At 48.5% G+C, this 26,493-nt stretch overlaps 2 protein-coding genes across 6 annotated transcripts; one reads left to right on the top strand and one right to left on the bottom strand.

Moving 5' to 3' along the window:
- Nucleotides 1–1,102: 1,102 nt before the first annotated feature.
- Nucleotides 1,103–11,614, bottom strand: LOC120819610 (synaptopodin 2-like protein). Of its 2 annotated transcripts, XM_040177178.2 has the most exons (5): nucleotides 11,172–11,614; nucleotides 8,260–8,411; nucleotides 7,875–8,177; nucleotides 7,403–7,791; nucleotides 1,103–4,599 (listed from the first exon to the last, which is right to left on the bottom strand). In XM_040177178.2, the coding sequence occupies exons 1-5, from the start codon at nucleotides 11,271–11,273 to the stop codon at nucleotides 1,916–1,918; spliced, it is 3,630 nt and encodes a 1,209-aa protein (XP_040033112.2). In that variant the 5' UTR covers nucleotides 11,274–11,614; the 3' UTR covers nucleotides 1,103–1,915. The 2 variants fall into 2 exon arrangements, with proteins under 2 accessions (XP_040033112.2, XP_040033113.2); XM_040177179.2 differs by lacking the exons at nucleotides 7,403–7,791; nucleotides 7,875–8,177; nucleotides 8,260–8,411; nucleotides 11,172–11,614 and adding an exon at nucleotides 5,739–6,301.
- A 114-nt stretch (nucleotides 11,615–11,728) lies between these two features.
- sec24c (SEC24 homolog C, COPII coat complex component) lies at nucleotides 11,729–26,486 on the top strand. Of its 4 annotated transcripts, XM_040177001.2 has the most exons (25): nucleotides 11,729–12,620; nucleotides 14,051–14,229; nucleotides 14,472–14,552; nucleotides 15,253–15,379; nucleotides 15,836–16,002; nucleotides 16,107–16,838; nucleotides 16,920–17,062; nucleotides 17,919–17,987; nucleotides 18,911–19,019; nucleotides 19,169–19,296; nucleotides 19,865–20,003; nucleotides 20,118–20,233; nucleotides 20,369–20,493; nucleotides 20,814–21,005; nucleotides 21,098–21,191; nucleotides 21,392–21,508; nucleotides 21,612–21,782; nucleotides 21,922–22,018; nucleotides 22,098–22,243; nucleotides 22,403–22,541; nucleotides 22,807–22,925; nucleotides 23,096–23,275; nucleotides 24,124–24,309; nucleotides 24,443–24,532; nucleotides 24,822–26,486. In XM_040177001.2, the coding sequence occupies exons 2-25, from the start codon at nucleotides 14,070–14,072 to the stop codon at nucleotides 24,960–24,962; spliced, it is 3,768 nt and encodes a 1,255-aa protein (XP_040032935.2). In that variant the 5' UTR covers nucleotides 11,729–12,620; nucleotides 14,051–14,069; the 3' UTR covers nucleotides 24,963–26,486. The 4 variants fall into 4 exon arrangements, with proteins under 4 accessions (XP_040032935.2, XP_040032936.2, XP_040032937.2 ...); XM_040177002.2 differs by lacking the exon at nucleotides 17,919–17,987; XM_040177003.2 differs by lacking the exon at nucleotides 14,472–14,552 and having other exon boundaries at nucleotides 12,401–12,620.
- Nucleotides 26,487–26,493: the final 7 nt, after the last annotated feature.

Below are 26,493 nucleotides of genomic sequence, written 5' to 3'. Positions count from 1 at the left end.
CCAGAAACGCGATGTGAGACTGTGAGCAAAGAGCCTCTTTGGCAGAGCAGCGGGAGGAGACGCAATGTACGAGGTTACGCTTCCACTCCACTCGCGATAAAAAAATCCATCAGAATTAAGAGTTTAGCATCAGGCCAAATAGGTGGAGATTAACTCTGAAAATAGGGGAAATGGTGTGATGTGTGCGTGTGTGTGTGTGTGTGTGTGTGTGTGTGTGTGTGTGTGTGGCGCGTGAGTGCAATTGATTAAGAGAGGAATTAACAGAGAGGGGGAGAGAGGGAGGATTCTGGAACTAATTTGGTAAATTTGGCCTAAAGTTGAAATGAGCCACTTTAGTTATTACTATAAGTGCAGCTCCCTCTTTTATGTATTTTGTAAACCCGGTGACCTAGTTTGCAGAAAAATGAATCTGAATGTGAGTTTTGTGTATTTTCTGCTAGCTGAACAGGACTCAAGATAGCAGTTAAAGTTAGCCCTGTCTGTCACCTGAACCCACCCGAGGGTCAGAGGTCAGATCCGTCTCCATAGCTGTGGTTGGGTTTCACAGCTCTAAGGCCGTCAGGTGGCTGTCATGTAACTGCTCTGAAATGGAGGCCAATAATCCTGCGAGGACGTTTTCAACAGCAAATAGTATTGGAGACGGGATGCATATATAAATATATATATATATATATTTCTTTTGTTATTGTTAGATTGTTATATTTCTTTTGTTATTATATATTATTGAGGTGGATTATTTATTATACAATATGTAAACCGTTAACAGATCTCGAACATTTTCGTTGGGATTATGAAAAAAATCATATGAAATACTTTTTTAAAAACTCGAAACGGTATTTTTTTTTGTTTTACCTTACATTCTTATTATGTAAAATCTTTTATCAAAGGCGGAGACCATAAACCAGAGGTCCAGCATGTCTGGATGGTAAATCCTACAGTGCCCCCATGTGGTGAAAGTTGACATTTTCTTGAAGCCTAAACTACACTCAATATATGAGAGAGCAATTAGAACGAGAGATCATGTTAAAAACATGTGGGAGGAGGCAATACTGGAGCGGCGTGGGAGCATGTGACACAGGGAGAAACAAAGTGACAGCTGAGGTGACTCGTGTCTATTTTTATTCAGCCACATGCCTCTGTGGAAAACAGCTAAACAGACATGTTATACATCTCTTGTTTCATATCAACAAATCAGAAATCAAAGCTACGGCAAAAGGCTTCCCCTCATCCTGGCAGCTGTGCTCTTCAACCGGTGAAAAACTACAGAAACCAAAGCACACACTGCAACGGAAATAAATGCAATCATCAAACACAAAAAGGTAGAATAAATATAACAGGAAATTACAGTAAAAGCAGCTACTTAAAATGTGTTAGTAAATCAACTTGATAAGATATTGCTGGATGCAACAGAATGTGAAGTTTTGAGTCAAATCTGCACCTTTTTCTCATCAGACGTTTCTATTTTGTCACTTCATCCGTGCTTTACTCTTCATCTTTTTCTCATTCACGACCACCGTCTTGTTTTTTCACATCCTTCTTCTTTTTCTAAGTTTGAACTTAATTCTTAATCATTACATATGATATCTACAGAACTTCATTTCAGTTTCCCCAACATCTCTTTCTGTCCTTTCAATCTGCTGTGGATTTCAATTTCGTTCCACATATTTGGGAATTCCACACATTTCCTTTGCAAAACATGGTGTTTTCTCTAACTACAGCCAAATGCATTGTATAAATCAGTCAGAGATTAAATGTAAGTGATCAAATGTGCTACATGGGTGGTCGGTTAAAACAGATTTTGTGAAAAAACGTGGCTGGTAAAAAAAAAAAAAAAAAGCTGCAGCCCTGAATAACAACGTTACACTAAAAACACATGGACCGAGCCGTGGTTCATTATGTCCACACCAGGGTCGGATCAGTGCGCGGTGGAACCAGGGCGCCACACACAAGGCTGCAGACCAAGGTTGGAGGTGCTGAACCTGGGCCTGGGGACCCGGTTAGGTAGACTGCTGCTGGGCGGCCCAGAGGGACTCAGATCCGGAGCACTCTTGAACTGCCTGCTGGCCGGCGTCGTGTCGCAGGGCGGAAGGTGGGAGAAAGTCGGGGACTGGACCGGAATCGAAGCATGAGTGGCGGAGAAGTTGGGGAGCTGAGGGAGTGGAGCGGTTGGGGCGGGCGGGGGCGACAGCGGGGAGGTGGCCCACTGAGGTTGGAAGTGTTGCGGTTGAGGATGATAGGCTTGGCGGGGGGCGTGGCCTGCCGCAGGTGGAGGAGATTGGAGGTCGGAGCGCCGCAGCGGCTCACCGAGTGTCGTCGCTGATCGAGGGACAATAACTTTGAGCGCGGGCCCCGTGGATGTCGGTGGGGGTGTGGAGAAGCGCTTCACCTCATATACTCTCGTTGTCTTCTGAGGACCACTTGTCATTCCTTTCTGCTGCTGATAGGTGGAGGTGTCCATAGGGACGCCACCCCCATAGCTGAACAAAGAAGAATTGAGCTGGTAGGGCTGGTGGCTCATAATGTCCACAGACTTCAGGCCCTTTTTCTGCCCTTTAGATCCAGCTGGCCCCGACTTTGCCACCACGGGCTTCTTCTGGACCTTCAGAGGGCAGGAAGGAGAGAGAAGGGGGTTGTAGCTGATGGGAGGAGGAGCACGGATGCTGGATGAGTACTTCCAGGTGGAAGGGAGAGAAGGCGTGGGTGATGACTCTCTAGGCCGGGCAGGAGAGTAAGGCACCGCAGCAACAGAGGGAGACCGCTCCACAGTGTACCGATCCATCCTGTTCTGCCGGCGGGCAAACAGCTCGCCTCCCTTCCCTTCCATCTGTGGCACCTGAGGGGTTTGAGGTTTAGGAGCTACAGGAGGTGGCCTGGTTTTCCGCTGGGCCTGCATGAAGTTGCAGGCCTCCGCCCCCAGCCTCAGCCAGTCCTCCTCCGGCCCTGACTCGTGTCCGGTCTCCCCACTCGGTGCAGCTCCAGTTGCAACAATCGGAGTCCCTGGGAGGCCCCCGGGGCCACTCCCAAAGTGAACGTCCATGTTCTGGACCATCGACAGCAGGTCCGGGTTCGGAGAAACATCTTTGTTCTGGACTGAGCAGAACATCGGCTTCTTGCCGCTACGCCGACGGGCATCGTGCAGAATGCCGGTGCGTCCGGCGGGGACCGAGATGCGCTCCTCCCGAGTTGCCAGAGAAGCCTGGGGCGGCGGTGCAGTTGCTGTGGCAGCGGGTGGGCCAGGAGTCACGTCGCCCGTCACGTTGCTGTAAGTGTGAACTGATGGAGATGGAAAAGGCTGGGTGGGCGGAGGAGGGGTGGGGTGGGCATGGAAGGAGACCTGAGCCAGATTAGGGGGATGTGGCGGGGTGATGGGAGAGGCAGAAAAGTAGGTTGAGGGAGATAAATAAGGAGCAGGAGGAGAGGAAAATGCCTGTGGAGATGAAGGGGAGAAGCCCTGAGCAGGAGACGGACAGAAAGAGGTACCTTGAGGTGAAACAGGAGAGAACGGGACGGAGGGGGAAGCATACAGTGCGGGCTGAGGGGAAAAAGTGGATGGATTGGTGGCGGGCTGGGAGAAAGGTGCAGAAGACAGAGAGGAGGGGGGAGAAAGAGCTGAAGGGGGAGAGTAAAGGGAGGGGGGAATGTTGCTGTTGTTTCTGGGAGGGATGTACAGTGAGGTGCTAGACACAGCTCTCCTTGTATCTCCCCCTGATGGATGAAGAGTAGGTTGGAGAGTCACCATGGAGACGGCCGCTACTGGTCTGGACGGCGTGGTCACGGCCGTGGGTTTGGGTTGCGGAGGTCGGAACATCACAGAGGTTACGGATGCACGAGAGGAGGACCCTGCAGTGAAGGGACGTGCAGTGCGGTTCAGAACATTTGGATTCAGGGGATGATCGGAGTCTGTGAATGGGATGGGACCAGGATTAGGGTGCTTCCCGTGTTGACTTGGAGGGGGCATCTGAGAGGGCGGGTTCAGAACTACACTGGCCCGACTGACAGCCAGCGACCCGTTGGTCAGAGCCACGGCTGGCGGAGACATCTGTGCAGGCTGGCTACCGGTTGGCTGCTTCCTGATGCTGCTCTCCAGCCTTAGGCCCTGATTGGCTGAGCTCTCCAGCCCTGAGACCTCCAACCCTGGGCTCTGATTCACAGAAGTCCACAGTCCCGGTGTCTGATGGCTCGAGATGTCCAGCCCTGCGCTGTGATTGGTTGTTGGCGTTGTCGGAGTCGTCGCCGGTGTGCTTGATGGGCAGGCAGAGCTTTTCCTGTCCAGCAGGTCTAGATAACCGGTGTCCCACGTGGGGTCAAACGAGGCTGAGAATCCCTCTTCATCGACTTCTGAACCACTCAGGACGGAGCCTCCTCCTTCCTCCTCCGTCTCCCCTCCTGTGTCTCCTTCTGTCTCCCCTCCTCTATCTCCCTCTGCCTTGCCAAAGCAGGTCAGCGTGTACTTCTTGGCCCTCTGCCGGCGTTTCTTGAACATAAGCACCCCCTTGGAGTTGGGATTGGGAGCATCAGTCAGCAAAGAGGCAATAGAGCGGCATTTGGTACGAGCTTCTTTCACCTGTTTTTCCACCACGCTCTCCCCCCGCTGCAGCTCTGCAAGACAGGAGGAGGAAAGAGAGAGACCGCTATGAACAAAGGAGAGAGCCGAGCATAGGATATTTTGATACAACCATTACACAGACACAGGCGACAAACAGCGGAAACAACAGCGCGACGGCCCTCAGTGACTGCAGGCGGAGGCTGATTGATACAGTGAATCATAGAGGAGCTGCAGTGAGGAGTTCGGTGACAGACAGGAGAGTGTGTTGTGGATTTATAACAAAGAATTCCTGCTGCTCTCCGGAGTTGAGTCACACTCAACGGGATGTTCAGATCAGACTCTCTGTCCTGTATAAAAGCATGAAGTGTGTGCGTGTGTGAAAGGCTATTTGTGTCTTTTTTAATATCTTGGCTCCCCTCGCATGAATATCCTCACTACATAACTATCTGATGCAGCTTCCATATTCTGCATCACTTTCATACAGTCAAGCTAACAGGGGCATAACAAACACACACAGATACACAATCAGTTGAAAAGTTTAGATATTTGTGCAAAGACATAAAAAGGTCTGTGGGATCTGTTCATTATAGGGGTGCAGGGAGCTAAACGCTAACATGTCTTTGTTTGGCGTATTGGCATTTGCTAATTGACACAAACAAAGCGAGATTGTGTCCTTAATTCAAGGAACAAATTGCTTAGTTTAGTCTTAAACAATTAGTGGACAAACGCTCAAGAGGAGGGCAGGAGTTGTTTTTTTTAATTCTATTTATTTAGTGAGTTTCCTTAAGAGCTCATTTTCATCCATTCCGATGGCGGGTTATTGCAATTTCGTGGCATAATAATATCAGTACCAACAGCGAGCACTATAGTACGACAATGTACAGCCTAGAACAACATTAAACAATATAATTTTTTCTAATCGTTTTTTTTTTAACAGCAGAAAAATACATGAATTGAGAACAATGATATTAGGCAGAGAAACGGCTCAAAACAAGGAACGAGAGTCAGGTCCATTCCAGTAAAATGATAAACAATAATTTAGGAATGAAACTTTAACACTAAGCTTCTGACACAAAATAGAGATTAAGTTAATCCTATTACTAAAAATAAATCAAAATTAAAACTATGAAACCAATATGCATGACTTCTTAAGTGAATGCTTGTAATACAAAAGAGTTTTAATGTGCCTTACCTGCGTACACAGTGTGTGGGACTGTGTGTCCACCTACGTCCCTACCTGAAGGAGATGTGAGGTCCCTCATCCCACAAGTGTGAGTGCCAGTGTGTGTCCTTAACCCTCCCTCGGACCCTCCCACACACCCCCCATCACAGTCCGCTCCGGCTCCCGGTCGGGCCCCGCTGACCCTCTGTCTCCCAGCTCTTCTCTCAGGACGCGCGGCCCATGTAAAGACCTTTGTCTGTGGCCAGCAACCCGAACCAACGCATGATGTCAACCCACTATTCCTGTCCGAGTGACGGCCAGCAAACACCTGTCTAGTATCTGTGTCACATACGCAGGGACAGAGGGACGCAACGACGGGAAGACCCATCCCCGGAGTGTGTGTGTGTGTGTGTGTGTGTGTGTGTGTGTGTGATTCCACAAAGCAGATCATAGTTTATAGAGGGAAGCTCGGTCAGAACTGTTCACTGATTTGCTGCTCTGTGCTGTCGACACTTCAACCCTAACAACCACTGCACACAGACACACACAACGATAAAGCAGCAGAGCTAGCCCTCCTGCGTCCAAATGTGTGTGTGTGTAACGTGAGAAAGGGCAGGTCCCTGAACACCTCAGTCGTCATTCGCTCTACAGTGAAGCCCGACCTAAAGTCATTCCGTCTCCTGGTCGATCCTGACTACAACATCCGCTCGCATGACATCAGAGAGAAGTCACTGCTCTTCACTTTGATCAGCGCCGGTCATCATGAGAGGTTAGCCAGACAATATAAAACTGATTCTTTGAAGTACCCCTAATTGACTTTGATTAATTGAGCCTCAGAACTGTCTTTAAAATGAGGGTTTCTGCTCTTATTTCTTATTACAGTAATCATCTCACCCAGATTTGTGTCGCCACAGTTTTTAGTTAAGTAAATTAATCGTCTACTGTGCACACATGTGGACAGAAAACACACACACACACACTCATTTAAACACACCACATTTTCAGCTGTGCGGCTTGTGAGTCCTACTCACGTCCAGCCTGTCGATCAGAGGCTTCAACACCCATAAATACAGCCAGTGAAGCAAATGCTCCGAATACCGACAGAAAAGATGGACTGCTGTGTTAGGGGGGAGGAGAGGGGAGGTGAGGGGAGGAGAGGGGGGAGGTGGAATACCTCTGCGGGTATCTGGTATACCTCACCCCATCACCACCAGCCTGTAAATGTAACTGGATACTCCAGTTGTGGGAAACAACCACTAGATGGTGATCTAGCTGTTGGTAAGCTTCAAGAGGGCACAGCTGATGAAAATCTTTGGTATTAATATTAAAAGGCAAGCAAGACTGACAGAGGTGCATTAACAACCACAATGGCTTCTGTTTTATGTCAACAGTGTGTTTCCTAAAACTAAAAAAGTTTGAACCATCTCACATGCAAGATCCAAATTGCATTTAGTGGGTGGACATCACGGCAGTGGCCTAAGTTTGCAGTATTAGAGTTTTATTTTCATAATTACTATGGAAATGCAATATATTTACCAAGATTATTGAAGCCTCTATTCTATCAGAATGGTGCCTTTTTCTAAATGGGAACATCTTTTTTTTTAATGGACCATTTTTTTCCATAGAAATTGTCATCTTTCTAGTGTTGCATGATGATTCATGTGTACACGTTTCGCGTGAGGATGCACACTCACTAGCTTGCCGTGCTTTGTCCACGTAGGTGTTGGAGAGCTCGTCGCTGACCGGGCCCCGCTGGGGTCCCACCATGGGCACCAGTTGTTTACCCGATGCCGAAAGCAGAGCCTCCTTGGCCCGCTCGGGGGACACAAGCGGTGGGCAGGTGAGCCTGACGCAGCCCCCAGCCTCCTGGAAGCCGCTGTCCCCTTCTCCCTCCGCCTCCACTAACCCCTGATCGGGGGTCGGCGTGAGCGTGTGAGGGGTCAGAGTGTGTGGGGTGTGTGCTGGAGTTGTCCACTCGTTCTGGAAGGGCTGGTAGATGAGTTCTCTGCGGGGGACGCCTGGAAGACACGGAACCTCCCACTGGCCCTGCATGGAAACAACTCCCTCGGTTGCGCTCTCATACCTCAGAGGAAAGACAGCGCACCCCAAAGATTAAACACTGCAGACGACGGACTGCATGGAGTACAGGAGGTATATGTCCCTTACCCACTCATCTCTGAGGTCTCCTCCTCCTCTTGCTTGTCATAGCGCGCCGGTGAGCGCGCGTGCGGAGGGGTGCGGCGCTGCCGGCGGTGCGTGAGCGACTGCGTGTCCGCATCACTGTCCGTCTCGCCGTAGTAGGCCTCGCTGTCCGGAGGGGATGTGATGCCCCGGGGCACCCCGGTGGGGGAGAGGATGGAGGAGCGGTGGGAGAGCAAGGGGGCCGCGGGGGGAGACAGGGTCCTCACGGAAGAGCGGGGCGATGCGGGGGAACCAGAGTAGGATGAGGAGTGGAATCCAGGAGGTCCTCTGGGAACATGAAGGGGACGAGTTGTGAAAATGTGCAGGTTTGAAATGGGTTTTATGTAAGAAAGCCCGTACGTGCTCTGACCTTTTGACCCTCAGGTTGAGGGTATGGCTCTCCATATCTATGAGGCTCATGGCCTGAGCATGGCTGAGCTCTGCACACATATGGTTGCCAATGGCAACGAGCTCATCGTCCTCCTTCAGACCAGCTCTGCAGGCTTTGCTGCGTCGACGAACCTGAGAAGAACAAGGATCTCGTAACCGTGCGACTTAACCTCATGCTTGTGGCTGAGGAAAAAGCACAGTCAGCTTTGTCTGCTTTCCTAACTTGACCCGTCGTAGTATTCAACCCCAACACCAGCCCAACATTGAGAACTTGTGGTCTGAAAGCAAAAACTGAGCCGGTTTCACTTTGGTTTGTCCGACAAACAAAAGTTTACAATTAAACTCATTTAAATAATTCACAAATGAGTCACAGAAAAATCTAGACATAGTGACTTTAAAGGCCCTTCCTTCTTCTTAACTACTCACTTTGACTTTTATATTTCTGCATGAAACAACCAGATGCTGCCAAAGTTTGAATAGTTTCTTTAATGGATTGCGTGGAGCAATTTGGGATTCGAAGTAACACCTAAGGGCATGTGGACACTTGGAAAGGAGGAGCTGGGGATCAAATCGCCGACCTTGTGGCTAAAGGGAGATCCACTCCAACCCCCGAAGCACAGTCATCCCAGATCATCGTGCGTCATGATAAGAAAGTTGTGGGGTTGTTTTCTCATGATGGCTGCCCACTGTCAATTAACCTGCAGTCCTAAAGAAGCATCGTTACACTTTTTTGTGTTAAACTTTTATTTCATATAAAATAACCTTTTTTTCTAAAAATTTTGCAATCATGAAAATTGAATAAATGTTTATTAATGTTTATTAATGCATGAATATTTTCTCACTTTTTAGAATATTTTACCTGCTGCACAGCAGTTTCCCTCAGGACAAATTTTATAGATAATAAAATAAACGTAACAAAATAAATGTACCTTTCAGGGGCTTTAGACCATCTCAGTGGCCGTATTGTTACTTCAGTGTGCTTCCTACAAATGTCTGATAGTTCGTTAGTTGGCGAGAGCATTATTTATATGAAACAGCCCAAAGCCTCTGATGTCCAGAGTTCAGCGACAGCCGTCCCTCGGCCATCTTTGTCCCTGTATCAGAATAACTTGTGAAGTCGGGCAGCTGTTCCTGGAGGTCGCCAAGAGATGATGTCATGGGACCCTTCAGGAAGTCGGTGAGGGGGGGCTGGGTGATGGATGGGAAAGCAAGTATTCTGGTCCGCCAGATTGCAGTTTCCTCTACAAGAAGAATATAAGGCCCTCAACTCTATCTCAACTTTATCACTGTTAAAATGTCGAGGGGAGAGAAGTGCGTCCCCGCACCTACTTGGCGTCTCAAGTATTTGCCTTTATCCGTATCTTTTGATGTGGCTTCCACACCAACACGTGCAAGGACAAGCTGTCCCATCCAGACACATGTACACATCACACATTTACACACGTAGCACGTGGGAACATTGTGAACGAGGTGGAGGGTGGGGAGGGTGGGGGGGGGGGGTTGAACAGCTGCATCGCCTGTCTGGACCAGGAGGGATGGCTGTCATTCACCATTTCTCCCCCACATACCCAAAATAAAACCTTGCAGGAAATTCCCCCACGTTCCTAGACAGATGAAGAAAAACTGGCCGCTAATATGAAGCGAGGAATAAAATGGTAGAACTTTATGAGACAGGAAGGCGTATCAGAGTGTTTTTTCCGTGCTCGGCTTCCAGGCCCTTCTTAAATGAGCTATTCTGATCCCCTACTTTGTGCTCTGTTCCCAACCGGGCTTATCTGAGGTATGCTCAACCACACAAACGACCGGTCGCACAAATGCAGCAACATTCGGAAGCCCCCCGATGATCAGACTCTCATCGAAGGTGACATTATCAGCTCGAAAACCCTGGACGAAGAGAGGCCTTCGGTGCCAGATTCCCTCTGCAGTTTAAGGGTGAACGTCGGTGGGAGTGAGTTCACATACCTCCTCTCCAGAATAGACTTTCTTATTAGAGGCAACATTCCGGACTGTCAACAAATATAAACAGAGACACCAAAAGCTTTTGGAGAAAGCAAACTGAAATAAAAGAGAATAAGCCAGGAGCTTTAAATTGTTATTTTTATGTCCAGTAAATTTGTGTCAAAAATGTATGACAAATATAAAATGAATTTATGGTCGGCCAATACACAGAGATGTAATGTGTGTGTGTGTGTGTGTGTGTCATTGTCCACCCAGAGAAAAGTAATAATATAGATTGTATGCACTGTAGACTAACCCACTAGTCTCTGTACGAGTGCCATCATGAAGCCTTGATGGAAACCCAGTCAAGATTAACCCTTTATAACATGTTCCACTGTTCTCTGACCCACAACACACAATCACTGTAGGGGGGGGATTTCAATTCCCTCTGTCCAAATGAGCATGGGGTGAAATGTGGTATATGATGGGGGCCCTGTGGTAGAGCGAAGATGAAGCCAAAGTAACAGTAGAAAAGTAGCAGTTATTTTGAGCAACAATACTTTGAAGCTTAATGCGAGGAGACTTCCTGATTAATACCTTAATTATAAGCCTGTTTAATATGACATTGTCCATCTAACTCATTCGCATCCAATTCAGTAATGCTCGACAAAGTAAACTGAGATGACTTTTACCGTGTATGAAACACTGAGACGGACAAAAACTGACAAAAGTACTAGTTTTAAGTTGCTATTTATACCCTTGTGAATACCAGAAATACCTATCAGCCCCAGAATTACAAACATAGCAAACTTACAAGACAATACATCAAAGGCTTAGACCGCTATTAACAGCTGTTGTCTCTATTAAACCCGTCTACTCGTGTTACCACCTTGGCGGTAAGTCTTTCTGATACATGCTGTGTGCACACACACACACTTATAGGTTCCACATTACCTTGGCCACCTGTAGAGGTTTTTGTTGCTCCGCTCCACCCTGCAGTCTGAAGCCCCACGGCGAACCTCCCGAGAGGGAGACCACGATCTCCTCGGCTACCATCCCCGCTCACAGCTCACAGCCCGCTGTGTGTGTGTGTGTGTGTGTGTGTGTGACTGACTGTGTATGAGTCGCTCTCCCCTTCTTGTGTTCCTCACACTGTGAGTATCAATGAGAGCGAGTGAGGCTCTTGCCTCCCCGCTCCACTCGGTGACCCACGACACATCACTCCACCCACGGGGGAGACGGGGCTGGCTTTCATCTGCTTACAGTGGAATGCTGTGATGGAGGGGTGGGCGAGGGGAAAGGCGTATGTGTGTGTGTGTGTGTGTGTGTGTGTGTGTGTGTGTGTGTGTTCATTATCCCTAGCATTCAACACTTGCCATGTCACTCTCAAGCACCCTTCAGGACGGGATGCTTGCTGATATACTCTCCCAGAATAGCCATAACTGCCCCTCCCTTTTTGACCCCCAGCTCAGCCGACCCGGCGAGCAGCCACTGCTGTATTCATCTACCCACAGAACCCCAACCCTTAACGGAAAGAATGGTTTTCTGTCAACAGAACTCATCGTCATTACAGTGGTCGCTAGAGGGAGTTGACTTAGATTTCATTTTGGAGCTGTCAAGAAACTGTTAAGTACAAATGTTCAGGAAAACAAGCCGTCATGCTGCTGTTCATCAGCTTCAACATCTCTGACTGGCAAAATGCGTAATTTATATATATATATATATATATATATATATATATATATATATATATATATATATATATATATATATATATATATATTGGACCAGATTGCATAAAGTGAGAGAGTTTGGGGTCCGAAAAGGTAGCCGAGCCCATAAGATACTTTCTCATATTTAGATCTTGTCACATTATAATAAATGATGATGATGACTGAGAGGATCACCAAAGTGATATTGGCTCTTCGCTTCATGGAAAATTTAACAGCATGTGTAAATTTAGTTGCCTGCCTTCAGTGACATTAAACCAGCTGCACAATTAATTCAAACAAAAGCTAGTTGTATTAGTTATTACTGTTATTCTAAACATGATTACCTGAGCCTTCTAGCACACACACACACACACACACACACACACACACACACACACACACACACACACACACACACACACACACACACACACACACACACACACACACACACACACACAAACCGGTGAGGTGCTCTCGGCGCGGTGGAGGAGGTGAGTGGGTGGAGGAGGGGGGGAGTCGCTCTGCGGGGCCCGGATGTGGACGTGGCACCGCGCTGCAGCAGTTCCGCTGGATGTCCGCTTCTGATACCGACGAGGGATTAGTGAGAAACACCTCGGCTCCAGCTTGTCGACCACCGGGTATCACAGTTCGCCCCGAGCAGCGAATAGCCGTTTACAAGACATCGGAGGTGGGTTTCGATTGGAAACTAGTTCACGTGTGATATCGCCGCCCGGCTTGAAAGCAGAGTTTGGGTGTTTTGCTACGTTGGCTAACGCTAGCTACGGCTAGCGCTCTGCTAGCGGCGCTCTGCGAAATAGCTGTAGGTTGCTAGCTTAGCTAAGCTAGTGTGCTAACATTATCTAAGCCCCCCCCCCCCCCCCCCCCCGGTTGTGGCGATTTGGTCACAGCTGATTCAGCCACTGCTGCTGTCAACCATGATTCAAGATGTCTGGTTGCTAACGTTAGCAATACAACCTTCACTTAGCTCTCGCTCATGGGAAGTTTTTTTTAAAATAAAACATTAAAAGATTGGCGTCGTCCTTCTGCGTCTCGCAACTCTTAGCCACACCACGATAACCAAACGCTGTCTTTTGGGTGGTATTCGTAACATCTTAACGTAAGCTGAGCTAGCGAGCTAGCCATCTGTAATGCGGCACAGAGGTTGGTCTCGCTAGCACGCCGCTAGGCTCCACGGCTTGCCTCGACATTGCAACTCTTAATTCTTCACCTCGACGAGGCTGGCGTTGACTTCTCCGACACACTGTTGTTATTCTCGGGTATAAAATGTCCCATTCCCGGGTTCGGGGTTGCTGTTTAAAGTTGTTTTGACTGAAATTGCTGACCCGGTTCCCTTAACCCAGCTAAGGGGAGCAGACGTGGGTCCCTCACTAGGCCTCACGCACCAAAGAGCTGTGCGGCTCCAGCGATTGTGTTTCTCGTTGTGCCACCTACACCGTTGAATAATTCAAGTCCCTGCTCGTACGTGTGTGCGTGTGTGTGTAGATACACATCTCTCTGTCATAAAAGTGGTAAATAATCAAAGCCAGTCACCCGACTGCCCCATTGAGGTCCCCTCTGGGTTCTCCTCAGTCCTCATGGCCTGTAAACATTGTGGCACACAGTCACTTGTCACCCTCACAGCTGATCATACCAACATCTGTTACTGGTTTTATTTCTTCTTTCTAAGCAGTCTATGTGACCCATTGTTTGCCCTGTGTGTGTAAACTGAATGGTCAGAAGGTAACGTAGACCGTAGGTGTGGCCGGGTCAAACATCAAAGCCAAGATGGGTGTTGTCACTGAACCAGGACATATTAACGGAACCAGGCAGCTTTTTTCGTGACTGTTTGAACTTGAGGACTTAAGGACCTTTAAAGTGTTTCGCATTGATCCTCCTGCTCGTTGTTTCCGGTGCAATGGGACAGCACCCCCGGTTTCTTCGGGCCGGGGTCATGTTTTTGTGGGACTGCCTTTTGATTTATTTAGCATAACAGAAATGATATGAGCACATTAAAATTCAGACAACAATGATGCAGTGATGAAATCTATTTTTGTAGCCTAGAAACGGGCTAAACTAGAATTTCTTTATTGTTTATGTTTGTGTCTTCACTTCCTCCAGATTCAGGGATGATCTGAGGATGAATGTAAACCAGCACTCTCCGATGCCCTCTCCGTACGGCCAGCCCCAGCCCGGCTACGGCCAGCCCGGCTACGCGCCCCTCGACGGGGGCTACGCCGCGCCCTACGGCCCCTACAATGGCCCCGCCTCGGCCTTCCAGCCCGGGGCTCCGCCGCAGGGTAAGACGCTGCTTCCGAGTGTGTTTGCGTACGGTGAAAGCGCGAGGCGCCACGTGAGTTTTCCCGCCGCGGGGACGCAACCCTGGAGTGTCCTACTGTCTCTCACCCTGTGGGATTGGTCACACCTGGGGCAGAGCAGCACTCGGCCTGTGCACCCTGTCAGAATCTTCTTCCTGTTGCTTCAAGCATTTTCCTACATCTTCACTGTATTTGCCCTCCTTCCCTCTCTTCTTGTATTTCAGGTTATTCTCCTTTCACAAGTTTTCCCTCTAAGGCTGTGGCCGCCAGCCCAGTCTCTGACCTCTCCTCTCCTGTCGACCTAGGTAACTGCCTCCTCTCTCTTTCCAACTCATTCATCTCACCCTCCACGTGCTCTCTGCTGACATTGAATCCTTTGTACTTGCGGGCATTGCTCCTCCTTCCGTGTCATTTCCATAAAACACAATAGAGGAAGCTCATTTGAGTCCACCCGATGCCTGTGACTGTAAATACTATAAGCCAAGCTGTTGTTCTTAGTAATTACCACACACGTGTATCTATTTCAGTATCTGCCTATCATATTTTTTTTTCATTTGTTTACATTGCATTTTTATCAATTTCTAATATTTCGGTGTCCATTAGGGTAGGTCAAAGGATTTATTATGCCGTCCCCCTCCCTTTTTTATCCACCAACTCCTAGGCTGACAGGTTCTCATGACTAGAGTCTTAAAATAGTAAAAACTAAGCCCAGCTGACAGTTGTTTTGCTAAGTTTTGCATCCTAAAATTATCCCCCGGTGTTTATTTCCAGCCTTCATCAGAGAATCGTCCTGGTTTCAGGATAGAGCAGAGAGGAAAAAACCTGGAAATGTAATCAGTGAGTTCTAAAAATGTATTTGGGCACCGCGCTGGCCCGTAGCCGCGCTTAGCTCGCCGTGCTAATCTCATCGCACTAGAAAGTTGAATGAATTCAGGACGGTTGTCAGCGGTGCCAAATTTCCCGTTTTTGCGTCTATGTGTGTGATGTTCTGTCCCTTCCTTTCAGGTCCCGTCCGGGGTCCTCCTGCCTCCGGAGCCCCTCCGGTCTCAGCACCCCAAGTATACAATCAGTATGGCCACGGTCAAGGGGACATGCAGAATGGACCCCCGCCTATGACACAGGCCCCGCCCAGGTAACTAGGGGTTGATTGTTATTCCCTAAAGTATATTTAGACCTTTTGATTGTAGAAAACATTGTTTTTATAGTAAATTGCACACACTCTATAAAGTATTTAATGAAGCCTAGAATTACTTATTTGTACAAACATAGACAATTCATTTCCTACTTGAGGTTTGCTTGGAGCAGGTTACTCAGATTTTGCAGGTTTTGCAAATTCATCGAATTTGATCAGAATCAATCCAAGACTGTGTAAAAACTCTGGACTCGGTGCTCCTCCAGGAAGACCACCATGTGATTTAGTTATTTATCCAAAACAAAACACTCGCTACGATGGTCGCGTGAAGATACTTTGCAAAACAGGCTTGGCTTACAAAAAAAACAGCTTTTAGCATTTACATGACATCCAATCGGCTCACTGTCCTTGAGTGCATGTAGATGCACACGTTGATGTGTACGAATGTGTTTCCAGGCCTGCTGCGTCTCAGCCGTACCAGCAGGGAGCCGTGAACTTGTCCGGGCCACAAGCCTCCTATCCCCAGCACTACGGGCCCCAACCCTCAATGCAGCACGTCACTAACCAGATGACCGGGATGCAGATCACCTCTGCACCGCCAACACCTGCGGGGCCGGGATATGGTACATTTTGGATGATTTCTAATTTTAGCCGTGCGTTATTGACTTGATTTACCGACGTGGACGCAACAATAAGATAATCCCTCTGTCTGACGGTCTCTCCTCAGCACCGCCGCACGGCTCCCAGCCTCCCGTCAACACCGCCTACTCAGGGGCGCCTCCACACGCTTACACCCAGGCCCCTCCGCCGGCGTCCTCGGCCCCAACCCAGCCGCCGCCCCCGAGTGGCCCTGCAGCTCCTCAGCAATACTACAGAGGCCCGCCGGCTCCTTCTCAACAGCCGTTCAACTCGTCTCTCCCCCCTACCTCCCAACAGCAGTTTTCCTCTCCCGCGGCGCCACCCCCTTCCTCCCAGCCAACCTTTCCTCCCTCCTCCTACTCGGGTCCTGCGTCGACGCCGGGCCACGCTCCTGCTCCCCTGGTGTCCCAGCCACAGCAGTCCTTCGCGCCAGCCCAGCAGCCCCCCTTCTCCTCAGCACCTCCACCTGCCAGCCATCAGTCTTTTGTCTCCGGCCCGCCTCCCCCCGCCCAGGGCTCCTTCCCACCTCAAGCACCCCCTCCCGCCTCTCAGCCGGGCTCTTTTCCGTCTCCTCAGCCGATCTCGATGCCTTCCGGGCCGTACCCAGGCCCCATGCCGCCCCAACAGCAGCACCCTGCGTCCCAGCCATCCCCCTACCACTCGGGTCCCCCTCCTCCAAGGGCTCAGATGCCTCCCACTTCCATGGCCCAGAGCAACCACCTGCCGCCAGGGCCTCAGGGCCCGCCGGGGCCTCCCGGGCCCATGCAGCAGCCTCCCCCTCAGTCTGGCATGCAGGGAGGATACCCCCCTCAGCAGAATGGTGAGCACACTGCCATGGAGTGAAAGAAGACACACGTGCGTGTTTCCCTCCATCACTAAGCCGTTATCTTGTTGGGTTCAGGTGCGTTCGGGCAGGTGAGAGGCCCCCAGCCTGGCTACGCAGGCCCGTATCCCGGTCAACAAAACTACGGGGCCCCTGCACCAGCACCGCCTCCGGCTCCCCCTGCGCAGAAGAGACTGGACCCGGATTCCATTCCCAGCCCGGTAAGCAGACGCAGGACCACAAACATGTATCTCTGTACGTAACGTCACTGGTAAGCATGCTGGGCAATAAGTGGTGATGACATTGAATTGGATTTCTTATCAAATGATCACATTATTGTGTCTTGGTAACTGGTTCTGTCATTTAGCGTTCAGTATATTTGAAAGAATCATATGACGTCACCGTTTCTTTTTATAATAATTAATAATCTACGTTTAGTCTCTAGTCTGATGAGAATTCATATGTCTCATAATTTCTATCCTCTCGTGCGGTTTGGGCAATTTTTTGTGGCTTTTATTTTGTATTTATTGTCATAATGCTGTCATATTGATTCGGATATCTATTGTCTATATACATATTACATCTAAAGGCTTGTATTCTTGATATTCAGACAAAAAAAAGTTGTGAATCCGTCCTGGGCCTCACATTCACAACTGGATATAGCGATACATATTGTTAAATAGATTTTGGAGAATGCCCAAATGATTTTATAAATGAATAATGACTGCAGCGGTCATACCTTGTCGGCCGCACATAACCCACGCGTGAATAACTCGCGTCTCATGTGTTTGAACCTTGTAACCTTCTCTTGGGGTCTTTACGTTTACAGCTGCTCAGCATGTGTGTGTCCAACGGGCTAATAGTATATTAGTCAATATCTACTAATCCATAATCCAATCTGCTGATCAGTTTCTGTCTGAATAACAACAACGCTGCCTGCTACTCGGCAAAGACATGCCGAGGTTTCTCTTCTCACGCTCTTTTAACAATTATTCATTTATATCTATTCACTCCTTTTGTATTGATTTATTTTGTCCTGTTTTGCACAATTTGCTGGACAAACTTTTGAATGTAAAGCAAGCGTCTGACATGCCGGCTGTGCAGAAATCAAGACATAGAATAGACCCAGACGCTATTCCCAGCCCAGTAAGTCTCCCGTGTGTCTGCCTTTTCCTCCTGCTTTATCCTGTCCGCTCCGCCCGCTTGCACCAACCCACAGCTTCACCTTCTCACCCCCTCAAGTCCGTAGTAGTCCCAGCGCACGGGCTGTGGAGAAGATACAAAGTTAGACTTGTATTGCATGTTTATGTTAATTAGCCGGTCTTCGAGTGTCCTATCCACCAATATGATACCCACTCCGGATGGAAATACACACTGACTTGTTAGAAGGAATAGAAGTAGTTAAACATTGAGAATAAGACGAAAAGATAGCGGATACCGCTCATGTGTATGTTATTTAAATGCAACTTTAAACACAAACTGGAAACGGGTGGAAAGTGTAGAAATGGCAAACGTTTCTGAGCTGGAAAGAAAGCAATTAATCCCAAATGTTCCTATCGATAAGCACGTTTGTCTTAGATATTCAGATTATTTAACATGTATAACTACTGTTGCTTTTCTCAGACTATTTAAGACTCCTTTTAAGGCCGTTAACTGTCGCCATATGCACTGCATCATAACCGCGTGTTGGTCATTCCTGCTACCGCACACACCCGTCTCACTGGTTCAGGGGTTAATCGGGACTTAGAGTAGCCTTAAACCTCCCTGTGCCTTGCATGCTGGCTTCTGATGTTTTGACTTACCCACAATTCCTTGCATTAATGGCATGCCTAAATAAATCCTGCCTTTTCCAAGGAGAACGTCCCCGTAGTCATGACGATGACTGATTTCCTCTTGGCCTCAGATGTTGATGGGTTTTCAGTGTGAGATTATTAGCGGCTGGGGGTCGTGTGAAAGTGATCTCCTGCATGTCTGTTCAGTGTTCCTCTTTTTGACAATTTGGGACAATGTCTTGTGACGTGTCTGTATTTATGGTGGGAACCTGTGCGAATGATTTCCTCCTCTTTTAGATCCAGGTAATAGAGGATGACAAGGCCAAGAGCACCGAGCCATTCAGCACAGGAGTCCGAGGTCAGGCGCCGCCGCTCGTTACCACCAGCTTCCAGGTCAAAGACCAAGGTATGTCCTGCTTCCTGTGAGCACACCTCGCACGCACCTTCGGAACCTGCAAATGTGAATTTTTGCAGATCTGTTTTTTTCTTGGCACAAACATCTGTCCCAACTTTTTTCAAGTGAATGTGGGTATTAATGTACAATCTGTGTTTTAGGGAATGCCAGTCCCAGGTTTGTGCGCTGCACCGCTTACAACATGCCTTGCACGGCCGACATGGCCAAGCAGTCTCAGGTGCCCCTGGCCGCCGTCATCAAGCCCCTCGCCACGCTGCCACCAGACGAGGTTAGGCCTACCCCCACTCCCAAAACCCTCAAGCCCCACCCTCTCCTGCTCCGTGGATGCTGTGATTTGCAGAGATTTGCAATAGTACATCACCTAAGTGATTCAATAACTGTTTGGATAATTGATTGAATGTTTTAATTATTTTGCAAGCAAACATTTTCTCCTAGCATTGAAAATATAATAAGAAATGAAAGCAGCCCCGTTTCACTGTTTATGATATATTATTTTTTTCTTAAAAAAAAAGATTAATTTCCCTGCAGCGCCTGGTATGTAGTAACTAAAACAGGATGACTGATACGTCGGGTGGGATAATCTGTCTGATAAACAAAAATGTGGGAGGGGCTGCATGACCTTGTTTCATGCACTCGCCACATGTGCAACCAATATCCATCTGGACTAGGTTTACGTTACATCATTTTGGCTTAAAAAAACCCCGTTGCGTCACATCAGCTCCATGTGAGGCTTGCAGATGAAGTCTCCCTTGTTGCTAAAATATGAATCGAATCAGTCTCGGGTATTCCGATTATGGAATGAGACTACTCACCCCTTTCATCCCATCTCTGGTCAGACGCCTCCGTACCTGGTGGACCACGGCGAGGGCGGTCCGATCCGCTGCAACCGCTGCAAGGCCTACATGTGTCCATACATGCAGTTCATAGAGGGAGGTCGCCGCTTCCAGTGTGGCTTTTGCAGCTGCGTCACAGAGGGTACGAGTTTCCCAGTTGCTTTGTGTTATAAAACAATTTTTTTTTTGTGTGTGTGCGTTTTTTGTTTTTTACTATCAAATTCCCAGTTGTGATGCTCCTGCTCCTTCTCCTTAGTGCCTCCACATTATTTCCAGCATCTGGACCACACTGGTAAGCGGGTGGACTGCTATGACCGGCCCGAGCTCTCGCTGGGCAGCTACGAGTTCATGGCCACTGTCGACTACTGTAAGGTGAGTCCTCTTTTAAGGAATCGCACCCTTTGTGCTCACTGGACTCGTGGATTCATCCTCCACGGTTATTGTTGTTCTAAGAGCTTTGGTATTGTCATGGAATTCACAGTATTTGCCTCTACTTGTCTCTAACAGAACAACAAGATTCCTCAGCCTCCAGCCTTCATCTTCCTCATCGACGTGTCCTACAATGCTGTGAAGAGCGGCATGGTCAACATTGTCTGCCAGGAACTCAAGAGCCTCCTCGACTACCTGCCCAGGTACACACACACACACACGCACACACACGGGCCGTAATGGAAAAGGGAGAACACTAGAGGCACTAAATGATTAGAAAGGGAAGAAGCTAAGAGAATCTTGAGTGGGAAAGGAAGTCGGAACATTTCCTCTTAAAAGTGAGGTTTTTAAACAATTTGTTTTTCATTTCAGGAAAAGCAAAACTTCCCATTTCATCCTATGCAAATGTTTTACATGGATTTTTGTTTCATTAAAGCTTGAAAGCAATGATGAATGAGGACAGCATTTGCAATTGACATGGAAGTACAAATGTCAACTTTACTTTCCACTATCATGCTGACAGGGAGAACCCAGAGATGGACTCCGTGGTGCGGGTGGGCTTCGTCACCTACAACAAGGTTTTGCACTTCTATAACGTCAAGGCGAGCCTGGCCCAGCCCCAGATGCTGGTGGTGTCCGATGTGTCCGACATGTTCGTACCTCTGCTCGACGGCTTCCTGGTCGACGTAAACGAGAGCCGGCTAGTTATCGAGAGGTGAGAGGACAAAAAAAACAAACAAATACATCAAGTGTGCGAGTCCAGAAAAAAATGACCCGTTTTAATGACTCATCGTTTGTGTTTTCCAGTTTGCTGGATCAGATCCCAGAGATGTTTGCAGAAACCAGGGAGACGGAGACGGTGTTTGGACCGGTCATCCAGGCCGGACTGGAGGCCCTCAAGGTTTCATTTCAAGTCACATCCAGCGTTACTAACCAAAGTATCTTTGAGGCCGAATGAATTGCCTCCCCAGTAAAACACTTGACTTTAAAGGGGATATTTCTTGTTGTAAAGACGCCTGAGGTGACAAGTTTACTTCAGCTGAGGTAAACAAGAAATGGGCAGCCTGGTGATCTGCATGTCGCTGTGTGCCACTTCCTCAGGCCGCAGACTGCTCAGGGAAGCTGTTTGTGTTTCACACCTCTCTGCCCATCGCGGAGGCTCCTGGAAAACTAAAGAACCGGGAAGACAAGAAGCTGATTGGGACGGATAAGGAGAAGGTAGACACCAGTGTAGCAAGATCTCTGTGGCATTTTTAGCCTCTTGTTTATTTGGGAAAAGAAATCTCAGATCAGCTGCCGACTGAATCTGCGTCCTCTTCAGTCTCTGTTTCAGCCCCAGGTGGCTTTCTACAACACCCTGGCTAAGGAGTGTGTAGCACAGGGCTGCTGTGTGGATCTCTTCCTCTTCCCCAACCAGTATGTGGACGTCACCACGTTAGGGGTGGTCCCAGTCTCCACCGGAGGGTCCGTCTACAAATACACCTACTTCCAGGTGAGAGAGAGAGTCACTCTTTCTTTAGGCCCTCCTGAGTTTTAGCAAATTTCTCTACATATTTGCTCTGCTGAAAAACCAGCTGTGTCGTTCTCTATCGGATAACATGGTGTGTGTGTGTGTGACGTCTTAATCCCAGGCTCAGTCGGACAGGGAGCGGTTCCTCAACGACCTCAGACGGGACGTTCAGAAACTCGTAGGCTTTGATGCCGTCATGAGGGTGCGAACCAGCACAGGTGAGACAGGAAAAACATTCAAAATGCCCGGAGATAAGCGCTGAATAGCTTCATGAGCCCTCTTCCCCCCCCCCCTCAGGTATCCGGGCGACGGACTTCTATGGCTCCTTCTTCATGAGTAACACCACAGACGTGGAGTTGGCGGGCTTGGACTGCGACAAGGCCGTCACCGTCGAGTTCAAACACGACGACAAGCTCAGCGAGGAGACGGGGGCCCTCATGCAGGTCTGTGTGTTCTTTCAGGAGGGGAGACGCATTTTATTTGTAGTTTCCAAATTGGTCACGACCCAGGCCGCATCTTCTAGCTCTCCCAAACAGCAGTGGTTCACGTGATTCGCGGTGCTACAAACGCTAACTGTGGCGTCCCGTCTGTTTGCCCCGCAGTGCGCCGTGCTGTACACCAGCTGCAGCGGCCAGAGGCGCCTCCGCGTGCACAACATGGCGGTCAACTGCTGCTCCCAGCTGGCCGACCTCTACCGCAATTGCGAGACCGACACGATCATCAACTTCTTCTCCAAATACGGTGAGGGCCGGCTCGCGCGGCAGAAGATTGTCCTCGGTCTTACGTTACGGACGTGTTACACATTCAGCATTGTACTTTAAAAGACTGTATGAGGTCGAAAAGAGTCACGCCTTCTAAAAATAGCCTCACGCGAAGCCCAGCGGCTCCAGTAGAAAGCTGCACCTGTTCTTGATGACTCCCCTGCAGGCTGTGACGGGTAGACTTCCCGAGCTCGGAGTAATGCGGCGCGTAATACCATGTTGTTGTTTTTTTGTGTGTGTCGCAGCTTTCCGAGGCCTCCTGAACAGCCCCACCAAGGCGGTGAGGGACACTCTGGTCAACCAGTGCGCTCAGATTCTAGCCTGCTACCGGAAGAACTGTGCAAGTCCCTCATCGGCCGGTCAGGTGAGGAGAACCCAGCCGGCACCACATCCTTCATAGTCATATGTTTTATTGATGTTATACAACATTCAGGCTCACGTTTGGCACCTATAAATAACATCAACACCTCTGCACGCGTTTCTAAGGACCCAGCAGGTGTTCTCCTTAACCGTACCTATGTGTGTGTTCTCCAGCTGATCCTCCCAGAGTGCATGAAGCTGCTACCGGTGTATTTGAACTGCGTGCTGAAGAGTGACGTCCTGATGCCGGGGGCCGACGCCTCGCTGGACGACCGGGCTTACCTGAGGCAGCTGATCAGCTGCATGGACGTGTCAGAGAGCCACGTGTTCTTCTACCCGCGCCTGCTGCCGCTGGTGAGGCCACACAAAGCCCGACGTGTTGACACACACACACACACACTCCCAGTGGCGAGAGAATGTGTCAAATCCCAATTCAAACGGGGCAGCCATGTCTGTGTTGATCCAACAGACCCTCAGATGTGAAAAAAAGACTTTCAGCTCTCTGTCATCCTACTCGGGATGATGATCACCTGTGTGTTGTTCATAATACAGTATTCAGACCAGATCAAAATAAGTTTGCATAATTATGCTGTCATAGAACAAATAGAACAAAGAACTAATCACAGGGCTTCTTTTCTTTTTTCTTTTGAACATTAGAACAAAGTCTGGAAGAGCGCGGAGGCTACTGAATATTTGAAAATGTTTATCAGACCTTAAATTACTTTACTAATCGTATATTTCTTCATATTTAGCTGTGTCGTCTGTTTAATTGTGAGCAAAACAAATAGAAATTTTCTTTTAGGAATATGGGCTTGCTCTGGCCAACGCTGTGCCTCCAATTTTGATCATGATTTCACACAATTGTTCCTCTTAACATGTGGACTATGAGATGAAGATCAAGAGGCTGGATCTAATGAAGAACAGGATGCTCTTCTGAGCAATCTAGTTAGCTCTCTAGTAAGAAAGGTTGCCACGTGCTGCTGCACTTCATACTCTGCCTGCTTCTGACTCCACAGTCGAGCTGACCGTCGCGGCGTCGTCAGCTAAGAAAGCGGCTCCCTTTGCAAAAAGAGGCGATCGAATTAACGCGTCACGTTTCTATATTTACCGGGGGGGGGGGGGGGCGGCGGGAGAAGACGCTGCCGTTGCGCTTCGCTCCCTCAAGTCTCTGTTCAGGGTTCCTGTAACGTTGTAACTTTCAGACCAAGATTGAGAGCGGCTCGCTGCCCGTGGCGGTGAGGGACTCGGAGGAGAGGCTGTCTAAAGGCGGGGTTTACATCCTGGAGACGGGGCTCCACCTCTTCCTGTGGGTGGGAGCCAGCGCTCAGCAGGAGCTGCTGCTCAACATCTTCGGCACGCCGAGCTTCAGCCAGATCGACCCGAGCTTGGTGAGAGGAAGCGCCGCCCCCGATGTCGCCATTCGCCTTTTCTCCGATGTGTTTTCCCGATTACCTCGGCGGTACATGAGGTTAGATCATGTGATGAATTGGAAACACACAACTCATGACGTTTCTGTTTCAGACAAGCCTGCCGGTGCTGGACAACCCGTTCTCTCAGAGACTGCGAGAAATCATCGAGTCGTTCAGAGCGCAGAGATCACGATACATGAAGGTAAGCTTCTCTTTCTATAATCCCCCGTGTGATGTGTTTAAGTCCCCTTTGCTGCCCTAAGCAACACGTCTCCACCAATAGAATGTGAGTTTCTATGAATTATTTTTCTTATACTTGATGTGACTTTCTACAGATCACTTTTGAGATGCAACATTATTTTATTTGTTATTATAAGTGATTAATCAATGATGGAATGAATTGTTCGTACACGATTGTACGGACACATCAGGTCGGATTGCCTCCCCCTGCGCCAGCTCGCTCTCACACTCGTCTCCCCCACTGTTTGCAGCTGATGGTGGTGAAACAGGAAGACAAATCCGAGCTGATATTCAGGCACTTCCTGGTTGAGGACAAGAGCGCCAGCGGGGGAGCGTCATACGTGGACTTCTTGTGTCACATGCACAAGGAGATCCGCCAGCTTCTCAGCTAGGCCTACAGAGCCCACCTTCACCTGTATGACCTCCTCCCACTCAGTTCACCCTTCCGTGTGAAAGAAAGCGCTTTATCTTTTTTCTTTTTTACCTAATAAACTAAAGCTGTCTGATAAACCAGCTGGCAGATCTTGCGTGTGTGTGTGTGTGTGTGTGTGTGAGTGTGAGTGACAGGTAGTCTGATGTTAATAGAGCTTTACTCTGCCTCAAATCTACCGCTCCAGTACAGCAGGAGCGAGGAAGGGTAATGTACATACCGCAGTGAGCGATTGTGAGTGAGAGGCGGCTGATGCTGACCGTAGTCTGTGGACTGTCTGTATTACAAGCACTGAAAGTCTGTTTTGAGTCCATGAATGACCCTCAGATAGCAAACGTTTTTTATATGATTGAATCCCATTAGAGTGAAGGAGATTGACTTAGTAAGGCATGAATGGAATTAAATATATGCTGGTTGTTCTGCCTCTTCTCCCCTTTATTTATGGCCTTAGTACTCCTCCCTCTCCCCATGCTGCTCCAATCATCCATGATGTGTGTTTGTGTGCGTGCGTGTGCGTTTCCAGATGTCAGAGGATTAGTCGCCTACTGACCAATTCTCATTTTCTGGTGTCTCCACATGCGAGCATTGATTTATGGCAAGATGTGACAGCTCAAACTGAGGTCTGATGATCATTGAAATCTGGTTTCAGCGTCCACGAGTGGACCGAAAATAAAACTACCAACCTGGCCGCTGTGTTATCACAGTAATCGGTTAAAACAAGATTTGATTCAAATCGGCTTCGGGTTGAGTTTCTGTCAAGGACGCGGACATCTGGCTCAGGTGGTCGCAGATGAAGTTGCTCTGTCGTGACATGAAGCTTTCATTAGTTCTATGCAGCCGGGAGGAAAGAGGCCTGAGACAAAAAGAAATGAAGGACAGGTGTCGACTTGATGGCAACTTCTTCCATGGCTCGTTGTGGACGGTTCTGCCTGTTGATCATGTGCAGTGCCGCAGAATTTGTATGAATCAGAAAATTCCAGCAGACAGAAATGATCACAGAACGATGGCAGATTAATGGACATCCGTTAAGGTTTGAGTCGTCTTGGCACTGACTTCAGTGTGTGAATAAATACAATATATAATCTGTACAGAATTATTAGAAAATAACCATTTTAAAGAGCCGCCTGAACGTGTGTGTGTGTGTGTGTGTGTGTGTGTGTGTGAGAGAGAGAGAGAATGGGGGGTCGGTCCTGGTGAATTTCTGCTGAGGAACAGAGGGATCAGCCAACACACGCATACCTTCACACACTACCCGGGAGATTCCATTCTCTCTTCTTCATTTATCACTTTTCCTTCCTTATTTTTCTTTTCTAACGATGTGACTTTTGTTTTTCTGGTTTGTGTGTGTTTAGCCCTCTGTTCCGTCTTTACGTTCACTGACTTTAATTGGTCCACGTCTCTTATGTAATCTCAGTTTCTCTTCCTTTTTTGTTTTTTTTTCATTGCCTCTTGGGACTGCTAATAAAAATGATTGTTTAAAGTGAAACTCCACA

This window comes from Gasterosteus aculeatus, chromosome 5 (assembly GCF_964276395.1).
Source record: "Gasterosteus aculeatus chromosome 5, fGasAcu3.hap1.1, whole genome shotgun sequence".
NCBI lineage: Eukaryota > Metazoa > Chordata > Actinopteri > Perciformes > Gasterosteidae > Gasterosteus > Gasterosteus aculeatus.
The sequence above is the reverse complement of the archived record's forward strand: the minus strand, read 5'-3'. Positions and strand labels throughout refer to the sequence as shown.